Source organism: Aspergillus niger (assembly GCF_000002855.4).
Source record: "Aspergillus niger supercontig An15".
In the NCBI taxonomy this organism is placed as follows: Eukaryota; Fungi; Ascomycota; class Eurotiomycetes; order Eurotiales; family Aspergillaceae; genus Aspergillus; species Aspergillus niger.
The window spans coordinates 1,550,167-1,567,947 of NT_166530.1; the positions used below are offsets into that span (position 1 = coordinate 1,550,167).

At 48.9% G+C, this 17,781-nt stretch overlaps 4 protein-coding genes across 4 annotated transcripts; all 4 read left to right on the forward strand.

Annotated features, from left to right (window-relative positions):
• Positions 1–1,634: 1,634 nt before the first annotated feature.
• Positions 1,635–2,434, forward strand: An15g06620 (hypothetical protein; the record flags this gene model as incomplete). Its single annotated transcript, XM_059744771.1, has 2 exons — positions 1,635–1,979; positions 2,042–2,434. The coding sequence occupies 2 exons, from the start codon at positions 1,635–1,637 to the stop codon at positions 2,432–2,434; spliced, it is 738 nt and encodes a 245-aa protein (XP_059602620.1).
• Positions 2,435–3,637: 1,203 nt separating this feature from the next.
• On the forward strand, positions 3,638–5,504 carry An15g06630 (hypothetical protein; the record flags this gene model as incomplete). The annotated part of the gene is made up of 7 exons (XM_059744772.1): positions 3,638–3,776; positions 3,916–4,012; positions 4,277–4,677; positions 4,795–4,843; positions 4,992–5,051; positions 5,124–5,327; positions 5,438–5,504. The coding sequence occupies 7 exons, from the start codon at positions 3,638–3,640 to the stop codon at positions 5,502–5,504; spliced, it is 1,017 nt and encodes a 338-aa protein (XP_059602621.1).
• Positions 5,505–5,546: 42 nt separating this feature from the next.
• Positions 5,547–6,267, forward strand: An15g06640 (hypothetical protein; the record flags this gene model as incomplete). The annotated part of the gene is made up of 2 exons (XM_059744773.1): positions 5,547–5,754; positions 6,143–6,267. The coding sequence occupies 2 exons, from the start codon at positions 5,547–5,549 to the stop codon at positions 6,265–6,267; spliced, it is 333 nt and encodes a 110-aa protein (XP_059602622.1).
• A 6,679-nt stretch (positions 6,268–12,946) lies between these two features.
• On the forward strand, positions 12,947–17,478 carry An15g06650 (uncharacterized protein; the record flags this gene model as incomplete). The annotated part of the gene is made up of 5 exons (XM_059744774.1): positions 12,947–13,334; positions 13,380–16,138; positions 16,203–16,419; positions 16,490–16,757; positions 17,022–17,478. The coding sequence occupies 5 exons, from the start codon at positions 12,947–12,949 to the stop codon at positions 17,476–17,478; spliced, it is 4,089 nt and encodes a 1,362-aa protein (XP_059602623.1).
• Positions 17,479–17,781: the final 303 nt, after the last annotated feature.

Below are 17,781 nucleotides of genomic sequence, written 5' to 3' on the forward strand. Positions count from 1 at the left end.
AAAGCGATGAATAAAAATATAATAGAATTTAAATAAAATAAATAGAAAAATCATACAAACTATCTACACAGCTAAAAGAACAGACAACAAAACAAAGCAGTAGCCCAGCCCACCGCAGCCCACATGGGCCGTACAGTAGTAGACTTCCAACCCGTCAACCCGGTTCAGCCGGGGGGCCTCCTTCGACTGGCTGAAATCGACCGTTTGTTAGAGGTCTTGGGTTGATGTGAGGGAGAATCTTATCCACTCTCCATTTTCCATTTTGCACCCACTATTACTGCTGCTGAAAAAGGCAAAAAATGGGAAATGGAAAATGTGAGAAGGAAAATAATAAAAAATGAAAAATAAAATAAAAAAGAAAACCGAAAAGAAACACAATGATCTCAATATCCGAAAAAATGATCCGAGCAGAAAAAAAAGAAAATTTACTCTTCATATGCATAACATTGGGCAGCATCCTACATGTTTCCCCTGGTGAGTTATCGAGACTCCCGATGTGATCTGGATAGATTTGGATCATGATTGACATGATGATTAGTTTTGTTGGTTGGTTGACTCCAAAGTACACCGTAGTTAGTCGTCATATCTTCTTGGGAACATTATACATCCCCTCTCTTACACAGCGCACAGTCGATACTCTCATGATCAAATATCCCCTGCTAGGGTTAACCCACTCGGATAATGCTCCTATCCCCATTTGGTGATGGCGCCCCTCGCTCACCTTTCAGCGGTCGAGTGCAGGACCCTAGAAGGATAATAATGGGCCAGCAGAGCTTCTACGGTGTATTCCTGCGACTTGCCTAACTGACCACACAAAATTCATGCGGACGCTGGATGGCAGGCTCGACTTTCGATTCTCTCCCACTTCCCATCGATATTATTTCATAGTGGGGTTGGGGGTGGAATGAGGACTCCATACGGTATGGTATGTAACTTTGTTCAGTGGGTACAAGTGGTAGCTCGATGGGTACAATGCAGTGAGGAGGACACTGGACAAGACTTCAGGTTGTCTTAGTAACCTTGAAGCGGACATGACTAGCACCGAGGAACTGAGTGAGGTTCGGATTACCTGCTGTAATCCTCAATCGCAGCGGGTGCAAGTAAGATGAAGAAAAGCCAAATGGTCCCTATCCCTATCGCCTATCCCTATGTGACAGCGCAGAAATCGCAAACTTGGTACAGTCGGCTGCGGGGCCGTCCAAGAGACAGGTAGATACTGTCATTGACCATTGTCAGTAGACAAAGGTCAGGGCACAGCATTAGACTACAATTCCAGTCGATGTATCTTGGTCATTGCATGAAAATGGTCCACAGTAATTAGAGGGAAGAGGGTGCTCGATAGATGAGAGAGGAGAAGGGGGTTAAAGGGAACAGGCTCGAAGAGGTTAGACTGTAAGTTTGCAGGTTGAATTGAGAATCCATCGCAGACACGCACTTTCACTCATTTCCTCTCACACACTCTCTCTCTTTTCTCTCTCACAAAACTCCCGTCCAGCCAACAGATTAGTGCCCCCCTTCCCCTCCGTCCCCTCTTCTGCCTACAAAAATTAATTTTTTCGCCCCTCGTCAGCCCCCCCTTGCCCCTCCGGCAGGGATCCAGCACCATCCAAATGCCACGGAGACGCACTGCCATCATGATTCGTGTATTGGCTCCCTTCATTTCCACCACGGAATCTCTTCACATCCAAATCAAGTGGTCGATTCGTCCAAACCGGGCTCTCATTCCTCACGCTGATCGTACCTACGTACTCATCTCATCCTTCAATAATCCGCATATCTATCATCAACCATCATCATCCCTTTTTCTCTCCCCATTTTTACTTTTTTTTCTTACTTCTTCTTCTAGATCATCTAATGTTACTCCATTTGTATCCCTCCGTATCCCGCCACCCACTTCCTTACCCCTCTATCCCCCTCTAAACTCCCCCTCCTTCCCTCCCCTCTTTTTGAAGTCTAACCCTTCTTTAAACCCCTCTTTGGTAAATCGGCTCGCTGGGATCACCGTCGGTAATCCCTACTTATGTCGTAGATAACCCACTAGTTATTTGATAATCGGCCGCCCGCCGCAAGGCTGGTCATGACTTCATTTCCATACGATCCAATTTGTGTGAGTGGGATTGCCCGTCTAACTCCGACGAGAACTAGCCCCGGTGGATCTTTAAATCGAGCGCTGCCGTTGTTCCAGACCCCCTCTCTTCTCCGTTCCCCTTCTTCCGTCCGTCACAATGACGAGTGTTGGTTCATTCGAATGTCTACAAAGTACAAATATAGAATGGTTCGCGAGCGCATTTCACGAACCACTTTGCGAACACAAGAGCTTCGCGCGGCATTCTGTATTAAATCCTTCATGTTGCCAAGTCAGTTGAAGCCAGATAGAGGGCGGGAGATGAATCGTGTTTGGCTGATAAAGCCACCCGTCATCACGCATCAATAGGAGAATATTGCTGACGATGTGATGTCTCTCAGTTTGACAGATCATCGCCCAGTCTATCGGTAGCCTAAAGAACACACACTAACATCCCTAAATTTCTGGCAAGCCTCTTGGCCTTCATTGGATGTCCCCTGGACTAAATAGGTAAAGAAAAAAAAAGAAAAAGGAAAACGGACTATCTGAAAAAAGAAAAAGCTAATCGTGCGATGCACTGCGAACGCCAGAATGACCTTGGGTGAAAGGTGGTCAGAGGTTCAAACATGGCGCATGGTTTGCCTCCCACTTCAGCTCAGGGTCAGCTGCTCCAGCGGCCGCCAACACGACAGCCAGCGTCAGCAGGTGAAGGAAATCAAGGGTCAGAAACACAACCCTCCGTAGGGCGATGGACGCTGTTTCGTTTCCAATTCTTCTTGCTCGCTTGCCAGGCCCCATTTCCCCTCCTCTTTTCCCCCTCCCCCCACCTTAACTTAGTACTTTGGAAAAGCAATCCACTGGATTTCGGCCACCGAGCGTGTGGGCGGGCTACATCAGGTGTCCTTGTTCGTGGGACACAAAATACTACAGAATTACTCCATCCTGGACGCTAAATGGATAATGCAAAAGCTTGAGACAGCAGACAAAACTCATGTTCTGGAGCGATCCAACCTGGACCTTGGGAAGCTGCAAGACTGCATCATCCCCAAACACTATTGTTTCTGTTTTTGGCAGTTTGGCATCCAAGCCGAAGATGCATCAACCTAACACCGACTACCTAGTCCCAACTGCATAAGTGGCATGGGGAACCCGGCCCTTCGACAGAGAGAGTTAGTCTGAAGCCAGAGGTACCCTAGGGCAGGTTACTTGTGGCTGCCTGCACGCCCGCAGTCGCGCCTAACCAGCCTCACTCGGAGACGCGCCCTCGTTCCGCGTCGCCGTCGAAAAAGTAAACGATCCACCTTGGGGAGGGGGACAGATTACATACGTAAGTAGACAAGGACGTAGTTAGCTCGTTAGCTACACAGTTGCAAGTACAAATATGTCACGGTCAGATGACGCTGAGCGATAGTTCCGGGCCTGTCCTTGGCCCCTTGGTTCGACCACCATAGGCAAACCCGGATTGATTGGCGTTTCCATCCTGGACTTGGTTCTGAGAATGATACGGGAAGATATTTCGACCATGATTTTAGGACAGTCTCAGATATTTCTGTTTCATTCTATACCAAAGAAATGATGAAGCCTATTTTCATTCTCAATCTCAGAGACAGTATCACCATCATCACCACCACCACCACGAAGGTTCCCGTAAAATCCCGGCACGCGAGTGGGGCATCACTGGGTGGACCTCAAGAAAACCCCACCAGACACGGTTAGTTACTAGGGAAACGCACATGATCATGAGGGGAGCACAAAAGTACCCCAGGAGGATCGCATACATCCGATAATTACGGAGTAGATATCCAGAACAATGAATCAGTTTAATCTATCTTTCCACCGCCACGACCGAGGGGTGGTGCTTTGGCTCTCACTGCCTGCGGATCATCTGGGCGCATTGTATCGAGTTACCGAGGAGCGTCCTTCCAATATGCCCCTAAGATCAATACGGTCACGATCGCTATCCCCCAAATGCATGTCACTAACTACAGAAAGAACTGGGATACTCTGACTGCTATCATGCTAGCCATTGATTGCGATAAGCCAGAGAGGCGCCGCTTCCATCATCCCATGATAGACAGCCCTAGAGGCATCAGCGATTCTGAGTCTCCACCCGAGGGATCCGTCCAGATGCAGGCCCCAGAATCCTAATCAGCATTAGTGCCTGAGCAACCCATTCTTACGTACTCCATTCTCACCGCTTTCATCTGCCAGGAGCTCGGCCTGCAGGAATAAAGCGGTGAGCCGGGGCGCTTACGCTTTTGAGAAGGTCGGAAAAGGATGGACAGCAGAAAGGTCAAATCCAGACACTCGGCCTGCTCTCACACGTCCAGCCGCCCGAATTTCGACGGCCTCGGTTTGGAGGTCGAACCCTGGCAAATTCGATTCGTTCACTATCACTTCTGAGGTGCTTGATCCACTTTCCGAGCCATGCAGCGGTCCGACCCAGTCAACGCCTCAGCTTGTCCTGTATCTCATGGAAGGATGTTACGAGCTTGCAGGTCCAGGAACGACGCGAGATACTCATGACGACCTACCAGTTGGTCGAAAGGGTGTCAACAACTTGGGAACAAGTCGCTTGGGGTTTCATCTATCAGGCAATATCGAGCACCTGCGTACGGACCATGCATCGATTTCCTAGACCGGCGCACGGGGTCAAGAGAGGGGGGCAATAGTGCAAAACTCCCGTACATACCGATCCTCCCATCCATGATCGATCATTTCCGATCCAGGCTCGCTTTTCTCCGGCGGGAGCGTGTCCTCCATACCTTTGGTGATTCGGTGGGTTGGGAGTCCATTCTCTTGGATATCGTTCATTCGGTTTTCACACCTACCTGAAAACAAAAAAAGGGGGCTAAACCTCAAAAACCAGTCTCGAAAAGCGAAGAAACCCCCTTCTGGCTTTCTGATTTGGCTCTTTACCCTGCAGCTACCCGTTCTATTTCCTCCTTTGCACCAAAGATGCAGTCGATCAACTTCGTCGCGAAGGGTCGATCGCCGGATTCCACAACCATGGCAAATGAATCTTCAATTGAATTTCCACAGGGCGTCTATGATCCAGTCAGGCGCGTCCAACTCCACCAGGTACCGTTGCAGGAAATCAGGAACCTCTTCCCCGAAACCCCGGCCCTTACACTAGCAAGCGTCGGCAGCCATCCCAGGCTAGGAAGTGGAAGAGAAAAAGTCTACTTATCTCGGCTGGCGCTCATCGTCCCGACAACTTTGGGACTTTGGCGGTTTGCATCGACCCTGGTCGGCGGCGCCCGTGATCCGTCCATCCGTCACGTAATTAGGCAGTAGTGCTCCGTACTAAGTGCCCCTCCATCTCCGAACGGTCTGGAATATCCTAGGCGGGCATCCCTGGAGTCGGTGAAGGATGTCAACCATCACCGTCTTGGTGCCGTTGGGGATTGATCTTGATCCCCGTGGAAGGATTCCTTGACCGCTTCTAGATACTATCAGGTTGGGCATCGCTTTTCTACACATGGCATTGAAAATATGGTCTGCTGTCATGAGAGGTCCCACAACTTCTTGGATGAACAACAAGTTTCCAGAGCATACGGAGTCGAAGCAGAAGACACGGGTTCCAAGACAAAGAAAATTTTTGAAGGAGCAGATTCTCGATAATGAAAGCGACCCACTCAATGATGAACCCGCTCTTCCAGCTGATAAGCTGCTCCATCTGTGGGCAGGTTAGTACTCCGGAAATCCGTCTGACAAGTTTTCCATCTATTTTTTTCTTTTTCCTTTCCCTTTTCTTCAATTTTCTATCTTTCCCCTCCACCGCAGCGCTCCGCTTTCCTTTTCCTGGTTTGTGCGTTGTGCGATGCCCTTCCCTAACCCTAGACCTAACTTCAGCAGTTCCACTGACATCGGCAGTTACTTTAGCCTGGTGGCAATAGCTGCGATGGGGCCCGCCAAATACGGTAGTCTCTTCGCGTCGCGCTATCAGCAAAGGGATGTATACACTGTAGTCGCCTAATTCGGCTTGGTTTTCGATAGATCTTGGTGTCGTAGTCCAGGATATTCTAAACACGTAGTTGCATGCGATCGGCTTAACCATGGAAAGCTATCTGTCAGTCGGGGTTCGTGGCCGGGATACTGGTTGGTTCCATGGTTCACTCCCGTCGGTTCCTGATGATATACAGATGCTACGACACGGAGTCCGGATTCTGCTCCGTAGTTTATCGGAGACTTGTGATTAGTGGTAGGAGTAACTTCTGGATATGTAGGCCCTGTAATCTGGCTCTGGATATGATCGGGACTATGTGATATGATGGGTCGTCGTAGTATATTCTGTGCATTTCTGGATGCCGAAATATATATTGCGGTAGCAAGCATATCCCATGGAACATGGTTTCTATGAGAAATACTGTAGTGTTCCTTTCATTCAAACCTTAACCCCAGAAACCAAATATATAGCGCCGTCTCCATCACCAGCACTTGTGTTACTAGTATACTGCAAACTTCCCATATCAACCCGCGTTAATTCTACTACTCACTACTTCACATCCATCCACAACCGAACAATCCGAATAGGAGATAAACATCTGTTTCATACTAACCGCGTGTCTACACTATTGGACCAACTACGTACTCGCAACCAAACAAACTAACTTTCAATATGCATCTTCCCCGACCAACCACCAAGACGGACAAGAACCCATCTCTGAACTCGAACTCTAAGCTAAGTCAAAGGAATTGCTCCCCGAGCCCCAACTACCAACTATCCAAACAAAGCCGGATCCAAGGAAGTCATTGGAATCCATAATGATAGCATAAGTCTAGAACACCACTACCCAGTTCATAGCCTACCAATCAACTGAGCTGGAATGCACAACAGGCATTATCATCGTATCTCTACAAACAATTACTAGACTACTCCGTAGACACAGCTTCCCTTCTACAAACAAAATAACATAAGATAAACACCACAGAAAAATCTAGAAATCCCTAACCTATCCATAAACCTAGCCGCGCCCCGTAATCAATAAAAATAACACCGTCCCACCCGCCAGCCACCAGAGAAGGAGGAAAAAAAGAAGGCTCGAAAATTCTTCTCGAAGCACCCACACCATCATCAATCGGATCCTTCGTCCACATCATCCTGCCAACCGGATGTTTGGGAATCAAGGAAAACAGTGGTTCCTCGAATCCTACCTTCCTAAGTATTGTAGACTAAAGTGAATGCAAGAAAAAGGGGGAAACGGGGTTAAACTAACTTTCAAGCTGAGACTGACTAGTACGTGGACAATGGGGTTGGATTGGTTGAGGAATGCGCGGAAACGGGATGTGATCAGCTAACTAATCGGGCGTACTATCTAAGTTTGTCTTTCTTGTTTTTCTATTCATCTTTCTACGGAATACGGTCGATGGGGAGTGCCGTTGTTGATCCGAGGGATTGGTTCGATTTAGTATGCTCAGTTAAGGAGAAAGTGGGTTGGTTGGTGGGATTGATGGATTGATGGATGATGGATGATGGATGGATTTGGATGATGGGCAACGTTGGGACCTGGATCTGGACCTAGATTGCAGTTGGGTGGTGGGTATCGGAGTGCCCGGGTATAGTTCCTAACTACTCCGTAACTGAGATTAATAACTTTTTTGCACTACCTGTGTACCTAGTTATCTTCTAGCATATGGAATATGATTAAGGGAAAGGTCGTCGCCGGAATCTGGGTTCCTGCTATGCTCATTTCCGTGTACTCCGTAGTTCTAGCTCAACTAGTGTCGGACTCGGGATCTAGGCAGGGATGGATGTTTCATTCTAGTTTACGAAGTACTCTGCTTACTACTTGACCATTATTGTGAATGTGTGAAATATCCCTTGATAGAGGGGTATGATAATCATCTACTACAATTAGTGTCTGTCTGAGTAGTAGATTGACAGACAGTATGTAGTGCCGTGAGGGGGATCATCTCTTCTCTAATTTCCCCCCCCTCCCCTGGTTATGGTCTCCTTGCTGAATACCCCTCGTGATGATCAGAGGTTTAATGTATTGTTGTTAGACATCAAATGTAATTGAGAAGCAAGGTGCTAAGACATTTCATTAATTAGATTGGTGTTTGCTTTTAAGCTTAAGCCTGATAATTGTTGTCTCGCGGGTGGTGTATGATATTTGTGGTTCGTGTAGTGGTTCATGTGCTTTATTTCATGTCACTACGTTATACTACTTTTTATTTTAATTCAATGTAGAGTACAAGCATTGATTATTAGAGTTAAGTCATGCTAGATGCTCGTGTATGTTTGTATCTATCAACCACTGCCCATATAGTAACTGTTGTATATGTATACTCAGCCTACAACAGCCTCCATACGGACATCATATCCACGAACAACCCGTATATATCTATTCTACATACTCAACTCACAGTAATCACCAACACGAGTCAAATCGAATAGTCTCGTATACATACCCTCACCCCCCATCTCCCCGTAACTGCCACCACCACACCATCACCACAACTCACTATCCAACGTCAGCCCATCACTATACCACCCATCCCGATTCTTCAGCCCCCATCTCTCCTGCACCCAGAACCATCTGACCCCGACGACAACACCCCCGCAAAATATCTCTAATGTCGTCCATAAGCTGACACCAATAATTACTGCCTCGGCTGAGACCCTACTCAGATACCGAGGAATATCACACCACCAGGGTAACCTCCTCTCTTCTTTCTTCACATGCTTTCATTTTTTTCATCCACTCACTTAATACAACACAATATCATTGTGAAATGTTCTAGAATGAATAATTACTACGTAGATGACGAATCCACCCGCCTAGTCACCCGCTCACTCCCGACAACTAGTTAATTACTATAGAGTATAAGTGCCGACATATCTCCGAGCACAGACTGTTAACCTAGTCTGGAAGGTACCTAGAGACATCGGTATCAGTATGAAACTGACTAAATCGTAGTAATTAGGCAGTGTAGCCAATGAATCTGAAGGGTAGTCCTAACTAGCTAAGTTACGGTCCGTCTGACGGTTTCTATAGCACGTGGGTGATGATGCTTACTTTGAGGGATTAAGTTGAGCTAGTACTGAAGAATGGATGGGAGACTAATCCATGTTAGTGAGGATGTAGTAGGTAATGGTGGATAAATGATCTGGCTGCAGATTATGACCAAGTATGTGCGAGATTGGGGGTGGCTTGATTGTTGCTGTTGGCTAGGTATCTGATCATAGGGGGCTGTATCGGATTTACTTCCTTTCGGGGCTAGAAGGGGTGAGAATAGTGCCTGGTGTTTTGGTATTGGGCGTATGGATTGGGGTAATGTTGATACGACCTCTGGATTTCTGGATGCTTGGATGTTTGGGTATGGTAGTCCTGTATTGCTTGGGATATAATGTTGATGCTTTAATGTTGTATGCCCGTGGTTTTTGGAATATAACTGTTTGAATACCCGCATGATCTGCAGAGTTATAGTGAAAGAGGTCATATACGGACTAGGTTGATACACCGAAGGTTCGGAGGATTGTAGGAGAATGAGCGTTATAAATTGCTGGATAGATGAGGCTACATTGCTCCCACGATGCAAAACTGATACTGAGGTCATGGACATCATTGCTTTGTCACCGTTTTATCCTCATGGCTGTTATCACCGACTAGCCATAACATGGAGCTTCTAATTGAATGGCATTGTGTCACATGTCGACGTCAGACAATCCTGCATGGAGCATACCTCACTCGTTTGGATGAAGGAGCGCGTCAGTCAATGTAAAAAGCAAATTGAGATATGAGATGAATTGCTAGTGCCTTTGCCTAGATACTGGAGTGTTCGAGCTTGAAGCATACCTAGGAGCATATGATCAACACGAAGGAATAATGATCCAATGCGTATCCTCAGTCTTCCCATAATGAGCAATTGGATCCGGAAATCTGGTATTTTATAGGCTGACAGTCAACACAAAACACACTACATCTCTGTGTAGTTGCTTCTTGAACACTCTGCTGATATCTCCTAACAGACCCACTGCCATGCTCAATTTACAACACTCGCAAAGACTCACCACGCAGAACAGACAACCTACCAGTAAGCTCAAGTCTGACACTTCTGCAGACAACCGCACCCCCTGCAAGACAGCTCCCTGGCCGCAGATCCTTCTGCACGCTGATATCGAACCCTAGTCATTTCAATTCCGACTGGACTTGATCGACCGGTGTCTGTGGTTATTGTTATAACCGCAGTATGTCTCCTACTAGTTAGACCAAAATGTCCTTAAGCATAAAGCCAAGCATGAGCGTGATCCAGTCATAAACAGGATATCGTTTTGAGTTTGTTGCAGGTCTGGTGTGAAGCCACTGTCAGAAGTAAACTGCGTGATCGACGTATACCATTAAGTCCTGCGTCCGTTAGCTCCCAAGTCATTTGACTTTCGGACGCTAGGTGTCTAAGCGTTATGCTGAGTCTTTAGATATGATGGGTCAAATTAGCCCAGAAAGTACTGTGTCGTTTACTGTATGTCTTCATGACTAGTCAGTCAGTCATACGAAAGTGCATCAGAAGGCAACTGCCTGCTAATTAGATACCATACATATCATCCGAGAAGTGGGTGCCAAGGCAAAAAGTGTCAATGCGAGAATAGCATAAAGATGAGTACAGTATCACTTATCAGGTACCATACCTGTTATCTATATCCCAGTGGCTTTGTTGGACACAGACCTCAGGCCCTGCATTTCCGCGGCGGTTGGTGAACAGGGGTTGGTTGGTTCTTTGACAGTGCGAGCATAGTGAACGACAGGTATCTCTGCTGTAGAGATAGACGATACAGTAGATAGCATACACAGGAAGTCGTGTTATTAGTCTCTAAACATCGTATATTGGTTTCACTATCGCCAGTCAAGCTTGAGATCGCCAATGGCCTCAGCAAGCTATGACCGTTGCAGATGCACTTGCAGCGCGACGCGAGTCAAGTTACGTCTCCACCCAAAAATGGGGAAACGAAGGCACTAATAAGATACTAGTAACAAGAGAGAGAGCCTGGAAGTTTAAAACTCTCTGATAGGTACTAAAGACGAGAGAGTGGGCTGGGGATGGATAAGAAGGTTAATACCACGGTTTACCGGGACGTGCTTCCCATCGTCTTTGAGCGGAATTGGCAGCCGTGCGGGTTGAGTGTGGACTCTCCTTGAGAAGACGCGGTTTGAGCTCCCCTTCGTCTTGCCCCCGAGACCCAAGACTAATGTATTATTGACTCGCGGAGTAAAGCATCTCTAACTGATTACTGGTGTGGTGGCTGGAATAATTCAGAAATTTACACGCTTCATCAAAACCAATGATCAGCAGATATATCATCCTTCGACTCTCCCTCCTCCCCCCCTGGCCCAGCCAATCTGTGACGGCGAGTTTTTGGTTGGACCGAGTTACTACTACTTACGGCCACGGCAAAGTCCACCGTGCAATCCAGACGCCTTAAGTAATTAGGTTGGCTAACCCCAAAGAGCCCCATTAGGGTCTCGGAATGCGCACGTACTCGCGATGTGCTGCCAATGATGGATCTGGATGGTACGGAGCGCGTAGACAACATCCATGGTTCGGGGAAAGATGTTACCCAGTTACCTACCCAGTCTTCCAATCGTAGGGATCGAGTCTGATGGAGTACGGGTGCCATCCGAAGCCTCAGAAGGCTCGTGCTGTTGCTGTGCTTTGCTTCCCGCGGTAAGAAGCGGTAATCTGGCATACGCACCGGTATTTATTCTTCACGGTGTGTTCTGTTTGTTTATCATATATTAACTGGTCTGAGTGCGAGATTTTATTTTATTTTATTTTTCTTTTTCATTCAAGGTAAGACACGAGGGCTAGGTTAGAGAGGCTAATGATAGGCTAAGACTGCTCTAGATCGTTTGTTGGGTGGCGACGCTGGAGGGTGAATGAGATAAAAAAAGAAAGAGAAAAAGAAAACAGAGAAAGAGGAAGAAACTGCACATGCAAGTCGGACGGGAGCTTGACCACTGACGAGGTCTTTGTACCTACCTTAGAGAAGGGAGTGAGCTTGGAAATAATATGTGCGTTGGGACTATTGTGTGCACTTGTGGCAGAGTGCAGGAGTGACAGACAATCAACAACAGTATCAGCATGCATAGTTTGCATACATAGTTAGCAGTAAGTTCTAATAGTGTGCTCAGAGATTCTAAAGTCAAGCCAGTCAGTCCGTTCGTCAGTCAGTAAGTAATAGTAATAGTAATAGTAGATAGTTGAACTCGACAAGAACAATACTGGAGTCTGCTTGTTCCTCTGAACAGTATCTGGTAACGGGCTGGTACGGTACGGGGCGGTATTGTCACTCCACTTTGGACTGACTTGGGATTCCCGCCGACCGCCAGCCAGAAACCAATAATGCCAATCTGCCCACCTCCCCCAAAGGCAATCGTCGGAACCTCCCTAAATCTCCCTCTCTCTCTCCTGGCGATTGCTGTCGCTTCGACTCTCCTTTTTCTTTTGCTGCTCCTTTCTTTTCTTTTCTTCGATGTCAGGTTGAACTGCCCTTGGGTTTTCCAAGTTCAAGATAGATGGTGTTCTGACCTCAGATCTGACACTACCTACTACCCCCCCCTAACTCCAAGACCCCAAGTGTGTCTTATCCCACTCACCTGCCACTTTCTGCCCCCCCGTATCTCACTCGCCCTCTTCCCTGCCACCACCACCACCACAACCGCCGCTATCTGTATATCACTCCCGCAGCCAATTCTGCAACCCTCTCGACTTCTCCCCCGTTAACCGCCCCTCCGCCTCGCTTGCTTGTATTCTGGTTATTTGCCTTCTAGTCATGAACAACGCCTTTCGTTGAGCTCCTCCAGCCATCCGTTGCGGGGACGTTAGTGTGCCGATCTTCGATTCACTCCTGTTCGAACTATCATTTTGTTGTGATACCCGATGTTCGATTCCCGCGTGGCAGAGCCATTGGCCGTTGATACCGGATCTGCGCTGGCGACTAAGACCAACACCTATACGGCCACTTTCGAGTACCCCGACGAACAAGTCACGACCCCCACCACTGGCTCACGGAGCCGTGCGAATAGCCTATCCTTCCAACAGTCCTCCCTCACCGCCAACCAATCGCCCACACGGCGTATCTCCTCAATGAAGCTCACCACGGATGGGCGCTATACGCCCAGCCCCGAACCGCCTCCGGCGCTGTTCGTGCGGGCTATGTATGATTACGATGCCGACGATCACACCAGTCTCAGCTTCCGCCGAGGCGACATTATACAGGTATTGAACCAGCTCGAGACCGGTTGGTGGGACGGTGTCATCGACAATAGTGTGCGGGGCTGGTTCCCCAGTAACTACTGCACTGTGATAACAGACTTGGGCGAGCTTGAAGAACAGGGACCGCAGACCCACGAGAATGAGGAAGTTAGTGCGGAGTCAGGCATTGGCGAGGAATACGAGGAGGAACAAGACGGTGATGATGTTGACTCAGCGGGCAATCCGCGCGACTCGCAGCCCATTCTGCCTATCGAGGGCGTAGGAGCTCCCAAGGAGCAGGAGGAGGCAGCCTTCTGGATCCCACAGGCGACACCTGATGGCCGTCTATTCTATTTCAACACCCTTACCGGCTACAGTACCATGGAACTTCCGTTCGAAAATCCCGCTGTCAACGAGACTGGCCCTTATGACCGCAACAACTTCCTCGTGCCCGACCAGACGCGACCTCCTCCGGAGCTGATGGCTCGTGGGTTCGAACGGGACGAGGATGATTACGATGGCTCAGCTTCGGAAGCGGAAGGCGAGTCCTTGATGCTTACATCTCGCGATTCCATGTCTCGGAGACGCCAGTCCTACTTGGACGGAGTTTCACCCGCGACGTCCATGGACTCGCTGCACCCACCATCTGCGACAAAGTCCATCAACGACGGAAAAAGTTCGCATCAGTCCCTTCTGACATCGCACAAGTTCTATGATTCTGCCACGAGCAGTAACAACTCCGTCTCCGATAATATCCACAGGCCTTCCGTCTCCTCTGAAGTTCCGTCGCATTTCGTTGACGACGGGTTCTCTGTTCAGTTGACCTGGCCTCTGCTTGTTGACAATATGCGCCATGCCGTTGAGGTCTACCGGCAAACGCTGTTGAACGGCGACCGCTCTGAGTATGTGAGGAAAGCGGAGGATATTTCCGACCATCTGCGCATGCTGCTGGCGGCTGGCTCGGACACGACCGACAATCACTCCGGAAACCCATCAGTGATCTCCACCAACAAGGCGCTATATCCCCACTTCAGGGATATGATGTCAAAATTCTCGAAGCTCGTGCTCTCGTCCCACATTGCGGCCGCCGATTGGCCAGGACCGGATTCCATCAATAAATGCTTGCAAGAGGCAGATGGTGTGATGCAGGGCGTCTACGGCTACGTCGAGGTTGCAAGACAACAGCGTGGCGAGACCATCCATCGCATTGTTCCTGGATTCGTCGTGGGCAGCTTTTCGGGCGGCTGCTGGCAGAATAATGGCGTCTCTCTTAGTGATTCGGGTCCGACTTCGTTTCTGGATCACGACGCAAATGATTCGCGGGCGGAGCCATCAGTGACCCTGGATGCGGCCCTTATAGACCACATTGATATTCTCAGGAGATCCTTTGTTGGCAGCATTCGTCGGCTGGAAGAGCGACTGACACTTAACCAGAAGAAGATTGTTACCATTAAAGAGCACGAGGAAATTGCGAATGCTGTTTCTCTTGCTGCAATCAAGGTCGTTGAGCAGTTCCGCCCGTGGATGTCGGCAGTTGAATCTATTAACCTAGCACCCCTCGGGACTAGCTTCCAAAATCCACAACTGGTTGATTTCAGCTTGCAAAAGCAAAGAACCTACGATGCCATTGCCGACTTCGTACTCAGCTGTCAAGCCGTTTCGGCGCCACTGGGCGATGAATGGGCAGAACTACGAGGTAATTCGCTTGATGACCGATTGAATGCCGTGCGTGGCGTTCACCGGCAGCTTGAGAACTATGTTTCCCAAATCGGCTTCTCCCTTTCACTGCTCCTCGAACAAGTGCCCGAACCTTCTGCCTTCCGCGCGGAAAGTCGCCTGGGTGGGGAGAATGCGGGGCTGAAGGCCATTCACAGCAGGTCGGAGTCCCAAGCTGGAGTCGCCACCGAGTCCATTGGTATTCCCTCTTCTTACTCGGTTGAAAACGCGTCAGAGAAGGTGCGACGCAACATGGACAAGGCCCAGCGATTCTTTGGACAGGCTCCTCCGGCTGCAATTCCACGAGAACCTGCAATGCGGGAACCGGTCCGCGAGCCGGAAGAAACGCCCTGGTTCCTGAAAACAGATCACGAAGGTGAAGTGTTCTACGATACTAAGAATGATAGCCTCAACTTGAAATGTGGAACATTGGCAGGCTTAGTGGAACAATTGACTCGCCATGACAAGCTTGATGCTTCCTTCAACAACACGTTCCTCTTAACCTACCGCTCATTTACATCTGCAGAGGAGCTCTTCGAGATGGTTACCGAACGGTTCAATATTCAGCCCCCGCCCGGTCTCAACAACGACGAGATGCAAATGTGGATCGACAGAAAGCAAAAACCCATTCGATTCCGCGTGGTCAATATCCTGAAGAGTTGGTTCGAGAATTTCTGGATGGAACCCAATGATGAGCCACACATGGCGCTGCTTCAGCATGTTCATGCGTTTACCAAGGATTCTATCGCTACGACAAAGACTCCTGGATCACCGCAGCTGTTAGCTGTCATAGAGCAACGCCTCCGTGGACAAGATAATACCGTTAAGCGTCTCGTGCCTACGCAGGCTACTGCAGCGCCAACGCCGATCATCCCGAAGAACATGAAGAAGCTGAAGTTCTTGGACATCGATGCCACAGAGTTCGCCCGGCAGCTCACTATTATCGAGTCGCGTCTCTACTCGAAGATTCGGCCTACGGAGTGCTTGAACAAGACCTGGCAGAAGAAAGTCGGCCCTGACGAACCGGAACCTGCCTCGAATGTGAAGGCACTGATTCTTCATTCCAATCAGTTGACAAACTGGGTCGCGGAGATGATTCTCAATCAATCGGATGTTAAGAAGCGTGTAGTTGTTATCAAACACTTCGTTAACGTCGCAGATGTACGGACTAGCCCTTTGCCCCTCTTTTACCTCTCGGCCAAGGGTAGATGCTGACGCTTACTAGAAATGCCGCGCTCTGAACAATTACTCCACGCTGACATCGATCATCTCTGCACTTGGAACGGCTCCTATTCATCGACTTGGACGCACATGGGCTCAGGTCAGCGGACGCACGTCTACCGTTCTCGAACAGATGCGCCGACTCATGGCTAGCACGAAGAACTTTGGTGAATATCGGGAGACTCTGCATCTGGCTAATCCACCTTGTATCCCCTTCTTTGGTATGCATTTATTGCAGGCCCCGGCCTTCTAGTTATCATGCTATCGTTTCGAGACTAACAGACTGCTTAGGTGTCTACTTGACGGATTTGACTTTCATTGAAGATGGTATTCCATCCCTGACTCCGTCGGAGTTGATCAATTTCAATAAGCGCGCCAAAACCGCCGAGGTCATCCGCGATATTCAGCAGTACCAGAACGTCCCGTACCTGCTCCAGCCGGTCCCTGAATTGCAGGACTATATCCTCAGCAACCTGCAGAATGCAGGCGATGTGCACGACATGTACGATCGGAGCTTGGAAGTTGAACCCAGAGAGCGGGAGGACGAAAAAATTGCGAGGTATGCCAAAACCAGTAGAGACATGAGCGCCTTGACTCTCGCGAGCATGGTAGTGTCGACGCGCTGATCAGGTCGCTTGTTCTGCTTTTTTCTATCCCCTTCCCCCTCCCTTCTCTGTTCCTGTCGTCCAGTGGTTGATCTCCCTAGGCGACACGGTCATTTGTCAAGAAATATTGAGCTCTGGAAGACGTCTTGATGCTTGAGTGAAGACTAACCTACTACTTTCCCCTACGTAGATTGTTGTCAGAATCGGGCTTCCTGTAGTGCTCGCCTCGCCTCGATTCTCGCTTCTCCGCCGGGGCTCCTTATCACCACCCCGGTCGACCTGCTATTCACTCGGCCAGATCCCGAACGACCACCTATCACAATGCTTGAACGACGTCCGATGGCGCGATCGCAATTCACTCCAGCCACGCCATGCAACTTTATTTCTCAGGGGGCTGGTCCCATGAGCCGCCAAATTCCTCGATCCGAACCTCCCTTCCGACGGGTTTCTCCCTTATCTCTGTCTGCCGCCACCTGGCCAATCAAGCACTTCACCTGGACATCATGCGACATTTTCACCCTGATTCTTGGCCTCGCCTGGACGATCGTCATCTCCCTGATTGAATACTGTGGCAGCCGTTGCACAAGAAGCTCGAGCAATGTTACCTTGAGTCCGAAAGATGCTCCTGTCACTTTCAGCTCTCATGATCATCAGTCCATGGACTACTGGTTCTGATTCTTAAGAAAATGGTGCCCAATATGGCCCATTAGTCCAAAGAAATAGCAGCGCAGGAACTCCATCACTGCTGGCTTATACTGTGGGAAAATCCACTACGACTCCCTCTTTGACACCGGCCTATACTCCTTTGGTCCATCTCTTCCCCGTCGTTCCTTATTTCATCATTTCCTTGATAGCCGGACACCATTTCCGCTTTATCTCTTCTCGACCAACTCCAGTCTCGTATCGATACGACTGCGATTTCTTTTGTCTTCTAGTCTACCTTGACGGTCACCATTTCTTTTCGGCTTCTTTTCCCGA